Below are 21,831 nucleotides of genomic sequence, written 5' to 3'. Positions count from 1 at the left end.
CAATATATCCTCTCTTCTCGTAATCCACCAGGCCTCAATCTCCGCTAATTTCAAGTTGCCGCCACTCATACCTCACCTGTCATTCAACATCATCTTTGCCTCTGCACTTCCGCCTCAACTGACATCTCTGCTGAAACTCTTTGCCTTTAAATATGTCTGCTTGTGTCTGTATATGCATGGATGGATGTGTGTGTGTGTGTGTGTGTGTGTGTGTGTGTGTGTGTAGATTTTATTGTGCCTGTCTACCGGCGCTTTCCCGCTTGGTGAATCTTGGAATCTTTGTGTACATATATATGTTTATTTCAGAACTAGGCTTTCTGACTGAAAGCTTACATGTTTAGTAGTCTTTTTATTGTGTCTGTCTGCGACTCATCTTTTCCTACATTGTTGATATTCCAACTTGGAGTTTTCATTGTTGAACTATAAGATGAAGTATTTTCCCAAATTTGTCCTTTGGAATATACAGGGTGGCCCTCCATTCACAGATAAAGCTTTAGTTTCAGAGTTCAGTATTTTTACACTGGGTAATAACTTAATGTAGGAGTTGTCTTTGATTTCAAAAGTTTGAGATGGGATGCAGTGTTATCTGTGTGGCTAAATGTGGTGACAGAGTGGGGGGAGTTTGTGGTTGCTGTGGTGAGTAAGCATCAAATTTCATCTAGATGCTGACCATAGGAATGTATCCTGAGTACCATGCTTTCTTGGATTAGCGTGTTTAAACAGCCGTTCATCTGAATCCAAATGTCAAAATTAAACTGGCTTTATAAATGGACAACATACTCAGCAATATAGTATGCATTTCTACAGGAAACAAATGAATTCTGACATAAATATTTCTTGGCAGAACACTTGAAATGTGGCCCAACAAATGAAACAGAGTGTCAACATCAGTGCTAAAGCAGGTACTGCTTGATTGACAGCACTCTTGATATTCAGAGTGGACAACAGATGCAAAGCGCACTGTCAGCCCCAAGAGAACCTATTTCTGCCAATTCAGCCCGTGGGAGCTGAGAGGATAACACATTGTTGTTATTCAGTGTGCTTATATTGTAAAAGCTGCAAGAAGAATAAATTGAAGCGATACATAATGGACTCAAATTGCAGTCGTGACTGTTGAGGAGCACAGTTCTGGAAGCTCACAGATCATAATTGGTTCACACACGGTATGACACTAATGCTAAGTAAATAGCTATTCATGAAAAGGAGACCACAAACAACTGTCCAGAGGAAGAAAATTTGGTGTCAGAAACAAGTGTTCTAGGTGGCGTTAGGTGAAGAACACTTGCATGGGACCAAATAGAAGAAAATGTCATGAATTGGAGCAGCAGGGTGTAAGGTACATGCAAGAGGCAGGCAATGAAAGATTTCTGATTACTTGAGAAATTATGAAAGTGAAAGTGCTGGAGATAAAGAGGAATATTACAACTGCATTCACCATAGAATTCAAATTGGGCACGGCTAGAAGCATGGTGAACATGAAAATGGTGGGCTTACATTACAACATATAAGAACATTAGTAGCTGAGCAACTTTCCACAACGTTTGATGAATGACTGCTTGCATATCAGCTTAATACAATTGGAGAAAACGTGACAGCACTTTAGAATAGAAAGTGTTAACTTTTTTAGGGGCACACAAACATCAAGCTTCACATGTACCAGAATTGTGGGATTTATAACCTCATTACTCCAGTAGGAGCAGATGTACAGAGAAAAACATGCTGCCGCTGCCCCCCCCCCCCCCCCTCTCCCCTCCCCCTGCCTTTGCCATATAGACTGCCCTGTATGACAGGCATGTTGTGTGAGAGTATTTACTTGCTTTGCAGGGCAGTCTACATTTGGGCAAGAAGCAATTTTGTGGGCCCTGACATATAGGGTGCCTGCCGTAACAGGCATGTTGTGGGAATAATACTGACTGCGAATAGTATTGGCCCACTTTATTGAACTGTGTTGCTGGGGCTACATGTGTCTTTGAGCATGGCTGGGGACAGCTTGAAATGGATAGAAGAGGGGTGGACAGCACAAGAAGGAGGAGAGAATGGACAAAGGAGGAGTTGGAAATGTATAAGGTAGGTGGGATGTGTAGAGGGATGATGTGCAAGTGGAGAAGGAAGAGGGGAAGAGGATATGAGGATATGGTCAGAGAGAGGGGGGACGGGGAAAATGGATGAAGAGAGGGGAGAAGGAGATAGACAGACAGATAGAGGTGGGAGGAAGAGGGGGACACTGAGAGGGGGAGGAGGTGATGTGTTCAGTATATAAGTTGAACACATACATATATGAAGCCTTGGTTAAAGCCTAGTTATACAATGTCATTGTTTTAGCACACGGTGTATTACACTTATTTCACAGTTACGTGGATGCATTGTTGTTGATCTAACCAATACGGGTTCCTCGTCTGAAACTCGGCCTTGGGCTGACTGACTGTCTCGGGACCAAAATTCATGCCCTTATATATCAGCACAATAATAGGCACTGAAAATAAACATTTTTTAATTTACAGAAATTACAGTTAAAACTTAACTCCTTCAGTTAACTGCATACGTCGAAAAATTTGTGTCTTTTTAATGGTTTCTTCTACTCTAAGAGTTAAGCCGTATTATTTGTTTAAATCGTGAAATTAACAAATATATTTACACTAACAATACTTTTGACGAAACTGGAAATTACTTTGGAATTAATAAAGAGCTAGCTTTGCTAACGGTTTCGAATGGAGCCAAATAGATCCTTTTAGAATACTATTAGCTGTTTCTCCAAATGTTTATAATTATTTTATAATATAATAATTATTATAGAATTTATATTTCTTTATTAGTCAGCAATGGAATTTAAGTTACGAAAAAATTACTGGTTTCACTCTGTAACAAAAGATACTAACTAAGCATAGTCAAAATTAATTAGAAAATCAATTGCATACATAAAACTAAGCACAAAATTAGATCTGGTGTTACATTTTTTAAAACTGAGGATCAACCTTTCTCTATTATGAAAACACAGATTATACTCGTGCATGTTAATGGTAGTTAGTTGAAAAATGAAAAAATGAATTTTAAGGAGGCAGATGGCAAAACAAGACGGACAGTAAAAATATCCCAGCCTGCTTCGTCGCAACTGAAATGTATTGTCCACCTTTGCTGTGAGGGCATGAAATGCATGAGACTTTAAGTGCATAGTGATGATTGTTTATGAATAATTATGGAAGTTAAAGTAGGGAATGAAATATTTCATTGAACTGCCCTCTTCTCTTGAAGATAATAAAAGAGCCACCTTCTTATTTGACAGGCATATCACCAACAGCTGTGTTTTATACTTTTAACACATACACTATTTAGGAATGAACCCAAGACACTGGGCCAAAATTTGACTGAGCACTCTGTGCTGCAAGAATTCTGCTACAGAATTTCCTTCTAGCAGCAGGACTCGATCCAGCTGCCTCGGGGACAATTAGTTTACCACCACCACAAGCTTCCTGCCTCATCTGTAGATGTGTTGTGGAAGATACAAAAACATTTTAATGAAAAAATGTTTTTGATTGGGGTTAAGAGATGTTTTGATTCTTTTTTATTTATGCATTATTGCTATGAATTTGGATTCAGATAATGGTTGCACTGCGGATGGCAGTCACTGGGAAAATCGGTTGAGAAATTCTCCAGGGTTACAGGAAAGCTGAAGAATGATCCTTTAATTGAAAGTTGTAAGGAAATTGGGGGAGGGCATAGATTTGAGAAAGTCATTATTATTATTGTTGTTGTTGTTGCCTCTCCATCATAGTTTCTTTTAATTTCCTATACTTTCTTCTTTGTAGAAATGGATATATGGAGTAAACGAAATTAGAATATCTAAGCCAGGAAGTAAGTTACCATGTCATTCGGTTCTTAGACCTCACTTGTCTGTCGAAAGTTTTTACGGTTTTTTATTCTGAAATCTAGGAGTAAAATCATGATGTATAATTTCTATGACATAGCTATGCTGCAGTTGTTCCTGTTTCAGTAACTTGAGTAGGTGTTTCTGTGCTGTTGCCAGTTATTGCTAATTGACTTACTATTTGCATTATTAATTAAGTAACTAATGATGACTGCTTTTTTCCACATGACGGACCATTTAGGGTTAAAAATAATGTCATGTTTTGATAGCATGTAGCTAGTTATTTTATGTAATACATTTTTATGTGGATTCTTGTTGTTCGTTAATAGATGAGAACACACAATTCTAAAAATTATTTTTATGACTGTAGTGTATGTGTCATTCTTGTACTCAGCTTTGTTACTTGTCTGCTGACACTTGTTTATTAACATCTCTTGGACATTTTTGTTGCATGGTGTGTGTGTGTGTGTGTGTGTGTGTGTGTGTGTGTGTGTGTGTGTGTGTGTGTTCATTTGTGATTGATTGTTTCCCTACACAAACTCGTTGTGATAAATCAGAGTCAGTAGTTTGTAAACGAAACAGAGAAAAGATTTTACTGCATATATGTGGTGGCAGGTGTAATAATAGCTGTTGCTAGTTGTAAAGTATTCAAAATGCTTGTTTCTGACTTGCATGGAAGGAAAAGAGGGAAGGTATAGGTTGAAGTGTTTTTATTAAGTACGTTGGTGAGGAGAGGGGGATATAAATCTCAAACATGCGACGATGGACATCCAGCAACAGCATTGAAATAAAAATATTGCTAAATCATAGATGAGCAATTGACAATCATAAGCAGACTCTGCCACACGTGGGGGCAAATACTGATGGAAAAGGAAGACTTGAGGATGAAATTACCTTGTAAACTGAACAAGTTCAGATAATGTGTGGTAGTGAACTAAAAATATTGGTGCCCAAAATAGTACAAAATGAAAAGGAAAGGAGGTTGATCTCAAAGATTGGCAGGTGCTGATATAGATTCACCAAGAAAGTGGTGTGTCATCAGACTTCTACTACTGATTGAGGAATAGGGAGCTAGAAGTTGAAGAAAAACTTGTGGATAGTACGTTATCAGTGACCAACACACAAACGTGCATTTCCTGCCATTTCCATAGTACAATAGAACATTAGAAAATAAAAAATTATATAGACTAAAAATGATTTGCACAGTTACTACAGTCTTCTATTGAATTTGATGTAATAGCAATGCTTTTAGGCAGCTAGTTCTTTACATCACCAATTAGTTGCATAATTTCAGTAAGTTCCATGGGTTTTTTGAAGATTAAAATCTTCAAATGCTCAAAATGGAACTGAGGCACTGAGTGATTGAAAAGCACATAAACAAGATTGAAAAATATTTAGTAAACTTTTGGACATGTTTGTCAGGACTGATTGACAATCTCCTCCCTTACCCCTCATGTGTAAGCACTTATAGATCTATGGCTACTTTCTACATCTACATCCATACTCCATAAGCCACCTGACAGTGTGTGGCAGAGGGTACCCTGAGTACCGATATCGGTTCCCTTCTATTCCAGTCTCGTATTGTTCGTGGAAAGAAGGATTGTCGGTATGCTTCTGTGTGGGTTCTAATCTCTCTGATTTTATGCTCATGGTCTCTTCACGAGATATACATAGGAGGGAGCAATATACTGCTTGACTCTTCGGTGAAGGTATGTTCTCGAAACTTTAACAAAAGCCCGTACCGAGCTACTGAGCATCTCTCCTGCAGGGTCTTCCACTGGAGTTTATCTATCATCTCCGTAACGCTTTCGCGATTACTAAATGATCCTGTAATGAAGCAAGGTTCGCAGGAGAGTTTCTGTAAAGTTTGGAAGGTAGGTGATGGATACTGGCAGAAGTAAAGCTGTGAGTACCGGGCGCGAGTCGTGCTTCGGTAGCTCAGATGGTAGAGCACTTGCCCGCGAAAGGCAAAGGTCCCGAGTTCGAGTCTCGGTCGGACACACAGTTTTAATCTGCCAGGAAGTTTCATATCAGCGCACACTCCGCTGCAGAGTGAAAATCTCATTCAGGAACAATGGATTCCGTATCTATTGGAAGATGATTTGTTAAGTTTGGTAACTGTTGTTCTGGAGTTCCGATGGTGATTCACAGTATTCATCTTAGATATCAGATTCCATAATTTGATTAAAAACCCACAATGAATAAAGTGCCAGACACCTCTGTAGAACATACAATGTCGTGTAAACAAATATCAGTCACATTGTGTGTGACGTCATTACCGAGAAGAGCAACAATTAGCTGCCAGGGTTTGGTACTTCTTGGAAAGGAAATAAGATTGGATTTGGTACTCCTTGCCATGAACAGTAAGTCTTAAGGGGAAATATGTAACGGGCATTGTACATTTTGGCATACATAAAAGTTCTTATTACATAGGTAATGGTTCTAAGTAGTGCCGCCACCTGTTATCTCATTTAGCAATTTTTCAGATTTGGTATCATTTGGAAACAAGTTACTCATATAACAAGAAAGGTAATGTGTCTGACAGGGCAATACATTTCACATTGATCCATGGTTCAGCTTCAGTGATTCCGTGCAGACTACAATTGTCATTGATGTTGTTGTTGTCGTCGTCGTCCTCATCAACATGGAAACACATAGAGGGTCCTGGGAACATGCAACAGTTATCTGCTGTGGAGCCACATGTTCAACAGTGCTCACAGAATGGTGTGCTCCGAAACAATTACAAGTGCAGTGGTACCATACTCCATTGTATCTACCAGAGATCACCACCTATCCCGTTTTACAGAACAAGCAGACCTCTGCCCTCACCACAGGATACAGAGGTCGAACAGCTGACACCCTGTTGTCCATTTGTGGTTTCATTGTCCTTCAACCACCTTGCACCACCTTGCATAAAGTCTCATGACAGATCACACAAACAGCTGATTAGCTTTGTCTTTTTTAAGTGCTTGTTCTCAGGTACTGTGCCACTTCAGTCTGCCCTTTGGCAAAGTGGCTTAAATCACTGGATTCCCCATTTCTGGCCTGTACCGTCACTAGAATGATATACACCATCAATCCCTGGGCTGCTGTTACAGTTACCTTATCACGTCACGTCCCAGCGAGGACACCTGGCAGCATTTGGTCTCACAGCGGAGAGTGGTCATAATGTTTTGGCTCGTCAGTGTGTATACAGACCAGTGCATACGTTTACAGTTTTCTGTATCTGTAGGTAACCAATGGCGGAGCAGCGGTGATGGTAGCGAGTGCGCCACAGCACCAGCACCAGCACCAGCCACAGCCGCTGCCACATGCGCAGCAGCAACAGCAGCAGCAGGTGCAACACCAGCAACAGGCACAGCACCAACAGCAACAAGCGGCGCAGCCACCTGCCACCCAGGCGCATGGCGTTCAGGTCCTGCTGGCCGGGGCCCCGACGCCAGCCGCAATGGCAGTTGCTGCTGCGCCCCAACAGCCACAGCAGCAGATGCAGCTGTCACAGCAGCAGCCGGCCATGATGCCCGTACAGCAAGTTGTCCGACCTGCACCGTCCCCACCGCAGCAGCCTCAGCAGGTTTTTCTGGCATGATATTGTTTCATTTTTTAAAAAAATCTATTAATTTTAATCGTATTTATAGATGGTATGCTTTCACTGTGAGTGAAAAATAAAATGGAATGTATTAGAGGCAGTGTATGGGTGATGGTACGTTGCTTAGTAATTGTTTGTAATTGGCATACAAGTGCAACTGGTAATGCTGATTTGTGGTACTATGAGGGATGTTTCATAAATAATGCACACTAATGTTTTTTACTTACATGTTTATTTTTTTAAATCTCTCTTTACAGTCCTTCAGTATAGTCTCCCTGCTTCTGTGTGACTGAATCTCAATATCTCAGAAACTCTATTATTCTATCCAGGACACCACTTCTGTTCATCTGTCGAATGGCTCAGGTAATGGTAGTAGAAAAGTCTCCCAGAGAAAAATGTCGAAATTCACACACAGGGTTTTTCAACTTCGGGAATAAATTTTAGTGGACTCTTGTTCGGCCTGTAGAGAAGCCGTGGCAACACTTCCCATCTGTATTCACGCAGTTTTTGGGCTACAGCATTGCCAGTATGCGGGCGAGCATTGTTGCAGAGAATGAGTGATGTAGTCTCGAGCAACTGAGTTCAGATTTTGTGCATTTTCTGTGCAGGATTTGCATGAAGTAAGATCATACACTGTTGTGGCACTTGTCCACATCTGTCATGATGATTCCTTTGTGATCGTAAGCAAAAATCATCATTTGCTTGAGCTTTGATATAGAGCGTGTCAAAATTTTTATGTACTGTGATTTCATCTCCCGTTCAGTGTACGTAATCCATGTTTCATCAATAACGACAATTTGACACAAGAATCTTTGACCTCCGCGGTTGAATTGCTTGAGAAATGTTCCATTATCCAGATGTTTCTGCTTCTCTTCAGCAGTCCAACAATGTGGGACCCATCCTGCAGAAATTTTACTCTTCTTCAAATCATTTGTCAGAGTGTTGAATAATGATGTTGAGGGAATTCAGATTGCTTCAAAGAATTCCTCTTAAGTCGCACTGAGATCTTCTTCAAGAGCATCTGCCACAAGTTTCACACTTCGTATATTGACTGATTTGTTTGGCCTTCCGGGTCATGGATTATCATCTATGCTCATATGATCACCATGAAAACAATTAACCTTATGTGAAACTTTAATATGGTTAATTGTAAACTCACCTAAAACTTCACTTAACACACTATGGGTATCAGTCATGTTTTTACTGCTTGAAGTTTCAGTCTAGATGTATGGCCTGTGGTCTTCGTCCAAGAACCTTGCAGGGCCTGTTTCTACCTGTGCCCCATTTTATGTTACAGTAAACATAGAAAAAAAGTGTGCTTCTTTGTCAAGCTCCCAATTATGTCTGATGTAATTTTCATTGTTGTTGCACAAAACATTCTACAGCTATACCAACTAGTGCATTATTTATGAAATGCCCCTCATGTTAAACCAGAGATTTCTGCTCTTTTGGGCGGAGAAATGTAACGATGCACGAAAAAGAGAGAAAATGTCGAGGGTAGGTGTACAAATGAAAGTTTTTAGTGGTAAGTCGGTGCAGTAAAGTTTCCTGGGATTTGCAGACCATGTCAGTTTGCTGGATATTCTCAATGTATTGGAAGCTATACACTCTTATCCCCTCCTCAGGGAAATTGCCAGTGTCTCCAGAGACAGTGGGCAAAACCCCACCATTATTTATCACCTGTATTTTGACTACCTTGTGAATAATGCTGTCCACAGAAACAACTTGCTACACAGTTAATAGACATCTGCTGGATGTCTCGGTTAATGCCTGGTTACAACATATTCTTATGCAAATCTTATGTACATTCAAAGGCACAAGCTTCTCTGTTCGATGTAATACTTCTCCTATAATTAAAACGAAAGACCACAAGTCATATTAAAAATCATATGATTTATGGTGGACACACTCGGAAACAAAATTAATGTTGTCCTGGAACTGAACTTTATATTCTCTCTCTCTCTCTCTCTCTCTCTCTCTCTCTCTCTCTCTCTCTCTCTCTCTCTCTCTCTCATGCGCTTTTTATTTTTCATGTTATTTATGGTTTTTATTTTCAGTACCAGTCCATTACTTCATAAATGGATGTTCCAAGGCTTCTACAAATTGGATTTAAGCAACTAAATTTATATGAAGGACTGAGAACTATAGAAGTATTTCGTTAAAACTTAATTTTTTCGTAAAGCAGCTTTAAAATGGGTTAGAGCAGTTGGCTTTACCTTGAAGTTAGTATTTGCTGAAATATAAAATGGTTATGGGTCCTGTCACAGGAAGTGCAAAATGGCTAAGCAGGGATGGCTAGATGACAAATGTAAGGATGTAGAGGCTTATCTCACTAGGGGTAAGATAGATACTGCTTACAGGAAAATTAAAGAGACCTTTGGAGAAAGGAGAACCACTTGCATGAATATCAAGAGCTTTGATGGAAACCCAGTTCTAAGCAAAGAAGGGAAAGCAGAAAGGTGGAAGGAGTATATAGAGGGTCTATACAAGGGCGACGTACTTGAGGACAATATTATGCAAATGGAAGAGGATGTAGATGAAGATGAAATGAGAGATATGATACTGCGTGAAGAGTTTGACAGAGCACTGAAAGATCTGAGTCGAAACAAGGCCCCTGGAGTTGACAACATTCAATTAGAACTACTGACGGCCTTGGGAGAGCCAGTCCTGACAAAACTCTACCATCTGGTGAGCAAGATGTACGAGACAGGCGAAATACCCTCAGACTTCAAGAAGAATATAATAATTCCAATCCCAAAGAAAGCAGGTGTTGACAGATGTGAAAATTACCGAACTATCAGTTTAATAAGTCACACCTGCAAAATCCTAACACGAATTCTTTACAGACGAATGGAAAAACTAGTAGAAGCCGACCTCGGGGAAGATCAGTTTGGCTTCCGTAGAAATGTTGGAACACGTGAGGCAATACTGACCCTATGACTTATATTAGAAGAAAGATTAAGGAAAGACAAATCTACGTTTCTAGCATTTGTAGACGTAGAGAAAGCTTTTGACAATGCTGACTGGAATACTCTCTTTCAAATTCTGAAGGTGGCAGGGTAAAATACAGGGAGCGAAACGCTATTTACAATTTGTATAGAAACCAGATGGCAGTTATTAGTTGAGGGACATGAAAGGGAGGCAGTGGTTGGGAAGGGTGTGAGACAGGGTTGTAGTCTCTCCCCGATGTTATTCAATCTGTATACTGAGCAAGCAGTGAAGGAAATAAAAGAAAATTTCGGAGTAGGTATTAAAATCCATGGAGAAGAAATAAAAACTTTGAGGTACAAGATGAACATCAACAAAAGCAAAACGAGGATAATGGAATGTAGTCGAATTAAGTCAGGTGACGCTGAGGGAATTAGATTAGGATATGAGACACATAAAGTAGTAAAGGAGTTTTGCTATTTGGGGAGCAAAATAACTGATGATGGTCGAAGTAGAGAGGATATAAAATGTACAATGGCAATGGTAAGGAAAGCGTTTCTGAACAAGAGAAATTTGTTTACATCGAGTATAGATTTAAATGTCAGGAAGTCGTTTCTGAAAGTATTTGTCTGGAATGTAGCCATGTATGGAAGTGAAACGTGGACGATAAATAGTTTAGATAAGAAGAGAATAGAAGGCTTCGAAATGTGGTGCAACAGAAGAATGCTGAAGATTAGGTGGGTAGATCACATAATTAATGAGGAGGTATTGAGAAGAGTAGTTTGTGGCACAACTTGACTAGAAGAAGGGATCGGTTGGTAGGACATGTTCTGAGGCATCAAGGGATCACCAATTTAGTATTGGAGGGCAGCGCGGAGGGTAAAAATCGTAGAGGGAGACCAAGAGATAAATACACTAAGCAGATTCAGAAGGATGTAGCCTGCAGTAGGTACTGGGAGATGAAGAAGCTTGCACAGGACAGAGTAGCATGGAGAGCTGCATCAAACCAGTCTCAGGACTGAAGACCACAACAACAACAACAACAACAACAACAACAGCAACAACAACGTGGGTCCTGTCAAGTGTTAACTTACTTAACTTATAGAAGCCCATGTACCTACTTCAGCTGTACCCTTTATCATTTTCAGCTGATTCCATGATACTCTTTAAGTCACCATAGACTAAATAAAAAGAAAAAACATATGCTGCAAGTATCTGTAAGTGGATGATAATGACAGTATTGTGTTAGGCTGCTTTGCAAGGGTGCTCTCGCACTTACGTACAGATTATTTTTTCCAGGATGTATTTTCTTGTTGAAAGCTTCATGTGACTACTGTGTGGCAAAGTTTTCAAATGCCAGTAACACTGTATATTGTATAGCTTATTATTAAATCTGTTTTATGCATCTGTATGTTTTTATGTAATTTATTTCTTAAATAATGTTGCTATCTTCAGAAGCTTAATTTTGCTGCCAATTCAGTGTAGCACTTTGTTTGCTGCTGTGCTCTTTTTTTCCTTTATTTGTATTGCCTGATGCAACTTTAGGGTATAGATGGTTGTTTTATATGATGTGTGTAATACCTGCTGAGACTGCCAACAAGTTATTTCTCTTTCACACATTATTTGACACTATACCCTTCATTATATGCAATTGTACCTGCTGATAAGGCATAATGAGTTAAAATTGTATACTTGGAAAAATTTTGTAATAACTTTCTTGAAACATTAACACACTTATGGTGCTACAAATGTTACTATTATACTTATATTAAGGAATCATGTAAAAGTTTTATCTAGTTCTTGAATTTGTCAGACTCACTATTGGAAGCATAAAGATATAAAATGTTCTGAATTATGGTTTCTCATATTATATACAGTACATAAATGGAAAGAAGAACAATCTTTTTAGCTGTCATATTATTGTAGGCCACTGACAGCTTAATGTTCCTATATTTGTTTGTTTATTTATTTATTTGTAGTTATTGCTCTCAAACAAATGTTTGCCTCCAACATAGCATTTGTAACAACAGCACTTAGAGTAATTCAGTAAAACAAAAAATGGTCCTCCCATAGGTTCACAGGCAGCAGCAACAACAGCAGCAGCAGCAACAACAACAACAACAGCAGCAGCAGCAGCAGCAGCAGCAGCAACAACAACAACAACAGCAACAGCAGCAACAACAGCAGCAGCAACAGCCTCAACAACAGCCTCAGCAACAGCAGTACTCACAGGTGCAGTTGCGCTACCTTTTGGCAGCATACCGTGTGGGTATGCTGGCGCTAGAAACACTAGCACGGCGAGTTCACGATGACCGGCCGCAAGCAAAGTATGCTCGCAACCCTCCGTATGGTGAGGATGTCAAGTGGCTCCTTGGTATTGCCAAGAAACTAGGTAAGTTCATCTTGCCATTGAAATTACTTCCGTATCTTTTGTTCAAAATATGGAAAAAAAAAGTTACAATAATTGTAATCATTGCATGCATTGTACTATATTTCAGATTTCATTTTTTTAGTTTTCACAATAAGCTGTAATGTAAGTTAAGAACAGATGCAAATATCAAGTCTCAGTGATTTCTCACAATTTATTAAAAATGTTCATCACTTCACCTACAAATTATTGTGCACGAGTCTCATTCTATACTACTCGAGTGACAGCAGGGGGGCGGCGAGAGATAAAACTACATGTGCGATGACATAGTTCATGAGCATGCATGGAATAATGCTGCAGTACATGCAGGACAGTAAATTAGAGGATTGTAGTTACGCTGTTGGCACAAAAATTGCACGTTGGGAAAGATTAACAACAGATTTTGCCATCTGGTCACAGAAGTGACTTTAGTCTCTTATTTGATTACTTGAATGCTCACTAAAAATTCAAAGCAAAATTTAAATGTGATCTGTTTTGTTCTACTGTAGAATTTCAGTTGTTGTATTAATTTTCATTGCTGGTAGAATTTCTCTGAATAAAGCTTTTCTAAAAGCATAGTTTCCTGTATGTGTAGTTTCCTAGGACAGGGTAAACATAATAATTCATCAACGAAATATTATGATGAGGGTTTTTTCCCACCACTCCCAGAAACAGCCCTTGAAGGAAGGATGAAGGAGGCTACCATATCTCAAATTTCTTTAGTTGCCCCAAATATGTAATTGAATTGGACAGTCATGTTTACTCGTTCTACTTTCTACTCCCCCTCCCCCCCTCATGTGTCTTCAGCTATACTTTATTTCATTTCACTTGGGGTGGGTGGGCAGCAAAAGCACAGTTGATGCTTACACAATTCTGCATTCCTGTGTTTGTATTACTGAGAAAAGAATTAGCTAATCCTACCTATCTCCTTTTTTCATGATTTCCATGGAAACAGTAATTTTTCCAGTATACTTATGTCTTGCTTCATTGTTACAGATTTTATTCTGAGTATTATTTCTTTCTGTTTCAGGAACACAATACTTACACCAGTTTTGTATATGTGCCGTGAATAGTATTGTCAGTCCATTTGTACTGCATGATGTGGCCTTGGAGGCTGCACATTATCTCGCTCGTAACAACCCGAGCCTCATAATGCAGCATTTACGTTCTGCACTTACTCCACTTGTCCAGAAGTGCCAACAGATGTAAGTACTTGTTCAGTTGTTGACTCCTAATATATCTATATAGACTTTCCTTTTATAGCAATTGTTAAGTACATTTGTGACAGCTGAGGTGCCTCATAAAAGCTGTGGATATGACTGGTTCTGTTAATTAGGTGATATCAATTACCGGAGTGTACATACTATTTGATAAAAAGTATCCAGATATCCCTATGTAATGCAAAATTGAGCACTAGATGTCAGGAGAGACAGTCACACCGTGGAGGGCTGTGTTTTCTGTACAGGAGCAATAACAGTAGACTGGTTCAGTCATGTGAGCACACTGCCTTCAAACATGACTAGTAATTGGATGTCACCTGAGTAAGATATCCATCGGGGACATTTTAAAGCTGCCAAGTCAACTATTGGTGAAGTGATTGTGAAGTGAAAATGCAAAGGAACACACACAGCTAAACAAAGACATGTCAGTTCTCATCTAATAACAGACAGGAACAATCAAGCATTACAGAGGATGGTTATAAAAAAAGGGATTGAAATCTTTGGAATAATTCACATGTGATTTCCCAAAGTGCTATGAGCAGTCCAGCTAGCACATTGGCTGTGCATAGGGAGCTAAAAAGATTGGTTTGCAATTGTTGAGCAACACCGTACAGGCCATACATTTCTGTAGTCAATGCTAAATGATGCTCGAAATAGTGTAAACAGTGAATGATTGGAAACAAGTGAATTGGAGCGATGAATCACGCTATACAGGTACTGTGGCAATCCGATGGAAGGGTTTTGAATTGACGAATTCATGGAGATGTTACCTGCTATCATGTGCAGCATCAACACCGAAGTATAGAGGAGGTGGTGTTGCAGTATGGAGGTGTCTTTTATGCTTAGGGTGTGTTCCTCTTATTGTGCTAAAGACCAGGCTAAATGCGGAAGGATATGAACATATTTTACTACATCATGTACTGTGTACAGTAAAGGAATATTTTGGAAACGATAATTGTATGTATGTACCCTGTCGCTGAGGCACTGGTTTGTGGACAATAACAATCCTAAAATGGGCTGACCTGCCCAGAGGCCCGACCTAAACCCTATGCAACACCTTTCGGGTGAGTTATAGCCATGGCGGTATGATAAGGGGAGATGGTGCTAAAGATTTACACTGTGTGTTCCTTTGAAGCCAGTATCACCTCATTAGATGCGCCAGAAATGAGCAGAGTACTGTTTACAATAGAAAGTATTACAGTGCTTTCACGAATAGCACAGCATCAGGAAGGTATTTTCAAAAGTTTTTCTGGTCTTAAATGCATATTTGATCCAGTTAAATTGTACATTTTACATATTAATATAACTTCCTTTTTGTTATACATTGTGAATAATCAAGAAGAAAGGTAGGTGACACAAAAGGGCTGCTTTTGTCTTCCAACTTTTTCTCTAATATGGACTAATGAAACTGATCGGTCTGTCGTCTTCTTGGAAATGCTGAGAATGTGTTTTGCTGTGTTTGGTCAATTTCCACTCTTTCCGTCTCACAGCGTTCACCCATGGTGGGGGGTCATCTAGTGGGTAAGCTTAAATTGTAATTGCACCTTTGGTAATGGATGATTTTTGTAAGTAATTTTTGAAAAGTCTCATATTTTTTGCCCCCTAGCTTTTGCACTGCTTTCAATCCCATAGTTCTAAAAGCTAGTAGTGATCTGTTGGCTGTGTAAGGAATGTGCCCTTATTTTTACCCTCATTTCGGGAAAATCTTAATGAATTCATTTTTGATGAAATTGTTATAGTACAAAATGAAATATTTACTGTCTCATTACCAATCCTGTGATTTACTTCCATAACCCTCTGTCAGTCGTGGCTGTTCACATTGGTACATGTTGAAATTTGCTGTAAATTATTTGTTGACAATTAGCAGTAATGGTGCCTTATCACTAGCAGCTTCCCTTCTCTCATCGATTTCATTGTTGTGTGTTTTGGTATCGACATGACTGCTCAGTTGTTGAGGTATAAGCTGATTGCTTGGTTTGATACACAGCATCCATTCGCGTTTCATTTGAACGGTTTATTTCTTAGGTAGTCAACATAATTGAATAAGTCATAACAAGTTAATTTAGAATGTAAAATGCACTTATTTTCTTTTGGATCGTTTACTCATCTGTTCTGGCTGTTGGAGTATCAAGTATCAAAGGGATACATTGCATCTGATCACATTTTATAGAAACTGTATGTTTATAAGTATGATGTACTTGACCATTGCAGGCTACGTGGGGATGTATAAATGCTTCAAACCAAATCGTGTTGAAGAAATCCAAAATACATTATAGGATGAAATTTTCACTCTGCAGCGGAGTGTGCGCTGATATGAAACTTCCTGGCAGATTAAAACTGTGTGCTGGACCGAGACTAGAACTCAGGACCTTTGCCTTTCGCGGGCAAGTGCTCTACCAACTGAGCTACCCTAGCACGACTCACGCCCCGTCCTCACAGCTTTACTCACAGGACGTGAGTCGTGCTTGGGTAGCTCAGTTGGTAGAGCACTTGCCCGTGAAAGGCAAAGGTCCCGAGTTCGAGTCTCGGTCCGGCACACAGTTCTAATCGGCCAGGAAGTTCCAAAATACATTGCTCGAAGAGGATAATAATGTAGTTAGAGGATTTTCAAGACAAAGTGGGCACATATTGTCATCACATAGTTGAAGTTCTGCAGGAAAATTTGGAAACAGAGAATATGGCAGTGAATATGACAAGGAAGCACTTGAGGAATATAACCATTACTATATTGGAAGGAACAAAGAAGTGAAGTGGAGTAAAGTTTCACCATTGTAGAATGTACATTTCAGGGCCAGCAGTATCATTTGAAGGTGTCTGGACCTAATGGTGTGGCGAGAACATCTTTAGAATACTGGAACTGCATCATAGGTGATGACATTTTGACTATTATAGTTTTGTTTACAAATCAGTAAATTGAGTGTGTCAGAGATTCATTTAATCATGAGAGAGATGTAAAACTACGAGATGTTACTGAATTGAAAGTCTCTTATTTTTAGCTGGTGTTAACAGAAATAACAGACAATGCTTAAAGGTTTTGTGGGGAACTGATGAGAATAACACTGTAAAACTTCACCTTGTAGTGGACATAAAACATTTCAAATTCATAATGCAGTGACATAGATTTGATAATTGCATAGGTTTTATAAAATGAAGAACTGCCAGAAATCCTAAAGCCTCGTAGCAAATGTTATAGTAGGCGAGAAACTGAAAGCTTTCCACAGAAAATGCAGCTTTTGCCAATATATACTTAACAAATGATGCTAATATAGAATTGAGATATTTGCTCTTGTCGGTTCCCAAGTTTTTACATGTGTAATTTGGAAATAAACACAGGGTTGCAAACAAAATAATTATACCATGTAAGCAATAAATGTGTGGATTTGTTCTGTGACCGTGTGAATGCAATACACCTTTGAATTTCTTCTCCAACTGTGTGAACCTATTTATCATTCAGGTCAAAATGCGACAACAGACAACTGGCGTGCTAGTATTGCTTTGATAGAAGAGATAAGAAGGAAACCTCTTTCTTTTGTTGGGACAATGAGGAAAAACAAGTGTGATATTCTTACGGAGTTTGCTCCAGAGAAGGAACAGCTGTCTACACTTAATTTTTTGGCTTCAAGAAAGGCTATACTCTAGTTCCATATATTCCTAAAAAGAGGACGTGTGTGTTCCTGGCATAAAGTTTGCATGTAGATAATTCAGTAGATGGAGACAGTGAAAATAAATGGAAGTCATCCATTGCAACATTTTATAATAGCACCAAAGGTGGAGTTGACACTATGTTTTGCAAGAAATGTGTGTCATTGACCCAGGGTTATATATTTCCAATTATCAGTATGCATGTGGTCAATGAGTAAGTACTTTGTGCCGAAAATTCAGAGTTGTATCAGAAGAAAAGGATACATGAAACATCTATATCTCCCGCGTTAATTCTATATCATTTGGTTCGAAGAAGCTTGGACACCTCAGGACTTCACAGGGATTTTCAGCTGAGGCTGTAATGCTATAGGCCAACATGTTAAGAAGCAGCAGAAGACAAAAACAGAAATAGAAGAAAAGAAGCTGGGATCAAGGTGAAAAGTTGTAATATCTGCTGAATAAAGAAAAGACTGGTAAAATATTGTTGCAAGATGTGTCAAAAGCCCATCTGTTTGATACACATGGAGAAGTTTTGCTCTGGCTGTCGCAAAGTTCCTCAAGTGTTACCACAGTCCAAAAGTAATTGAGTTATATTATCATTGTTGTTGTGCTCTGATGTCATCTTTACCTTTTTTAAAGACATTTGTCATTTATAATGGAATTTATTAGCAAAATTAAATATAGAAGCAAGTAAAAAAGTGACAGTGTTATCATTTGTATGACAATCCAACACAGATTATAAGAAAACTGAATTATTAATATTTTTATTATTGTTGTTGTCTTACATCATCTTTGACTTAAAGGTATTTTCCATTTACAGTGAGTTTTGTTAGTGACATTTAATAAATAATTGTGTGAATTAGCGATCTGATCAGTTTGATATTCTGTGCTTGATCTTGCTGCAAAAAAACACTGTGCCCGACAGAAGATTAGTTTTTCTCATTCAAAGCCTACTCATCTGTATGTACAAACCATTCATAAATCACCATTAAAATAAGCCTCCATTGATCATTTTGTGGATTTAGGTGAGGTAATGTTTAAAGAAACAATCTTCTCCTTCTCCTTCTCCTCCTTCTCCTTCTTCTTCTTCTTCTTCTTCTTCTTCTTCTTCTTCTTCTTCTTTACTGAGCCTTAATCTCATCAGGTATGGTATCCGCTGTACTCAAATCTTGTCAGTTTATTTTTATTTGATTTTGCAACCATTAGCATTCCTGTCACAGGAGTCGTCCTTTATCTAGGGGAGGGTAGTTATCTGCTCCACCTGTTTGTGGATTGTGTAAACATTTTTGTGTGTGTGATTGTATTTTAACTGTTTACATATCATACTTTCTGAGGCGGGAATTGGGGATAAGCCCAGAATTTGCCAAAATGGGTGTGCTAAACTGTCTAAAAACTATAGCCAGGCTGGACAGTTGACCAGCCAGTGTTGTTAACCCACCATGTGTACTTGATCCTGGCCTGGCTCACCTCTCTGTTTTGTAATTTAGTGCACAGCATGTTACACTGTATGAGAGATGTTTTGAGAAACAATAATCCAGTTAAAAGAATTTATGGTAATTGGATAAACAACTGGAAAGCACAGGTAAAGAAAATCTTAAAAACATTGTAAGTATTCACAGGCAAGAAAGTAATGTAGTAGATTTGCACAGAGTGTTGTGAACATTGCCTGTAATCTGTAAGTATCTGAAGGCTTGAAAATCGCTAGCAATGTGAGTATATACACCTCTCTTTTACAGGTATATTCAATGCATGCATCAGAAACTTTATCATCTGACCGCAAGTGACTATGAAGATTTTGTTAATATTGTTTGCTCAGCAAGAGCTGCATTCCAGATTACACCTGATGGCAATACTCAGTTTAAAGAGTGGTTGCAGTCAATACGAAGGTATGTTTTAAACCGTATCTATGCTTTTTCAGATATATAAACAATGAAATAAGTAGATCATCAGCATTCATAGTATAATGATATATAGGCACTTAAACTAGGACTGGAACATGATAGCTCAGCTTATGAACTTTTGTTGTTCTTCAGAACACGCGGACACATGTATACCAACACAGCTACATTGTCTTGGCACAGCAAGCCAATTAGCTCTGAATAATAATGAAAACTCATAAGTTGATTAATCATGTCCCAGTTACTGTTTATTTGTAAGTTTTAAACTCAGTGCCTCTATCTGGCGAGTGGCTATGTTTGCCCATTCTATTCCACATAGGATTTTACAGTGTCGTGTTAATTTTTGGATGTATGTTTTGTTATTTGGTCTTACCATGGTTGTTGATTGCAGTGTCTTAATAATATGTAAAACTTAACAATTGATTTGTGAAAACAATACATTTTATGAGTGAAAATATGCTTCGGATCTGTACGTGGGTTTAAACTAACTTAATGTTTTTAACTGTTCTTTTTTCTTAGTCAGTATTTGTGATTAATTAGTGTAGTGGTTGAATATTTTTATGGCTGCATAATCTGCTTCTTTTTGCTGCAGAACTTGATTAAATGATGAATAGCAGAGGTAATTGTTATTCATAGAATTATATTTAGAAACACCTCTTCTTTTCAAATTGTAATCAGTTATCAATAAAAAAAACTTCATAAAGTAGTAAATATGTAGTCTCTCTCTCTCTCTCTCTCTCTCTCCCCCCCCCCCCCCCCCCCACCTTTTTTTTTTTTTTTTTTTGTGTGTGTGTGTGTGTGTGTGTGTGTGTGTGTGTGTGTGTGTGTGTGTGTGTGTGTGTGTGTGTGGGTGTGTGGGTGGGTGTTCATAAGGTAGTTCACTGTGGACTCCGAACTGGCATTTATTAATGGAAGAATGCAAAGAGGCCCAACTTTTGATACTTCTATCTCCAGGATTTTACTCTAAACATACTGATTTTATACATGAAATGTGTTCACAATTGGGAATATGGATAACCATCTGCTGTATAATGGAATGGTGACAATGAAAACTTGTATTGGACGGAAGTTCAAACCTAAATTTCCCACTTACCACAAGCGGTGTCCTTACGCTTCGACTATCCGAGCCTAACTCGTGGCCAGACCCAAACTTCCCACATGCTGTCAACCGTGTGTCTACATCCTACACTCTTACGTCCATTATGTGTATCAGGAATATGGGAATATGCATTATGGATGTATGAACTTAGGTTATAGACACACAGTTGATGACATGTAGAAGTTTGGGTCTGGCAATGAGTTGTGCTTGAATAGAGTAAAGGTAAGGCAGCTGCTTGTGGTAAGTGGGAAATTTGGGTTCTAGGCTTCGTCCAGTGTAAATTTTTGTTTTCATCATTCCCTTATACAGCTGATGATTGTCCCTATTCACAACTGTGAAAACATTTTATGTTTTTCATTGTAGCTGCTGCAGTGCCTGTTTCTTCAGACATGCATGTATATTCTAAAGAACATGCATCATACATATCGACAAAACAGGCACTGCAGTGTCGTATCCTAGCTTTAAGTCTGTGTGGCACACAGGGCTTGTGTGTTAGGAAGGTTTGTTTCTGTTGAATTTGTTAGTGTAAACATAATGTAGTTACGCGTTACTAACTGTTGTTATTATGGAAAAGCCAAAATGTGGCTTTATTATTGTTGATACATTCGTAATAAAAGCTTCTGTTAATCTGTAATTTACATGATTAATCATTAACCGTAATTTGGCTCTGAAATGAAGAATGTGAAGCTCAGTTGGGGGGGAGGGGGGGGGTCACTTCCTGGATAAAACTTCACACTAGTTAAGGCACTGCTTGCTCACTCCTATCAGGTTAACCTTATATGAGCTATTTCTTATGGAATTGGAAATACCGTGTGGCTAGGGCCTCCCGTCGAGTAAGGGTACGTGGTACTGGCAGAGGAGATAGGGAGGTCTCAGAATAGGGGCACTTGTACCCAAGAACTATATTGAAACATATCACTGTGTAATAGGCTTTTTATGTAGCCTGTGAGAGCATCTAAAGTTTGTTTTTATAAAGCTAAAGAAACACCTCCCCCCCCCCCCCCCCCCCCCCCCCCCTCTCTCTCTCTCTCTCTCTCTCTCTCTCTCTCTCTCTCTCTCTCTCTCTCTCTCTCTCTCTCTCTCTCTCTCTCTCTCTCTCTCCTCTCAATTTCCAGGTATGATTTACCGAAATATGACCACTGTACAGTGGCTAATTTGAGGCATGACTCAGGCGCTCTGCATATGC

The 21,831-nt window shown here is 39.0% G+C and overlaps 1 protein-coding gene and 1 non-coding gene across 3 annotated transcripts in view; both read left to right on the top strand.

The window, feature by feature from the left end:
* Positions 1-21,831, top strand: part of LOC126281408 (zinc finger SWIM domain-containing protein 8 homolog) — a 463,855-nt gene that overhangs the window by 429,350 nt on the left and 12,674 nt on the right. Inside the window, exons 21-24 of one of the 2 annotated variants that reach the window (XM_049980356.1) lie at positions 7,095-7,436; positions 12,453-12,771; positions 13,817-13,991; positions 19,385-19,534. In XM_049980356.1, the coding sequence (XP_049836313.1) occupies positions 7,095-7,436; positions 12,453-12,771; positions 13,817-13,991; positions 19,385-19,534 (986 nt within the window). Of the gene's footprint in view, positions 1-7,094; positions 7,446-12,452; positions 12,772-13,816; positions 13,992-19,384; positions 19,535-21,831 lie in introns of both variants that reach the window. The other variant, XM_049980349.1, reaches the window with a different exon arrangement.
* Trnas-uga (transfer RNA serine (anticodon UGA)) lies at positions 16,469-16,543 on the top strand. The gene has a single exon. It is a non-coding gene; the product is annotated as a tRNA-Ser (tRNA).

The sequence above is a fragment of the Schistocerca gregaria genome, chromosome 1, assembly GCF_023897955.1.
Source record: "Schistocerca gregaria isolate iqSchGreg1 chromosome 1, iqSchGreg1.2, whole genome shotgun sequence".
Taxonomy (NCBI): Eukaryota; Metazoa; Arthropoda; class Insecta; order Orthoptera; family Acrididae; genus Schistocerca; species Schistocerca gregaria.
Note: the sequence above shows the minus strand (reverse complement) of the source record. Positions and strands in the feature narration are given on the sequence as shown.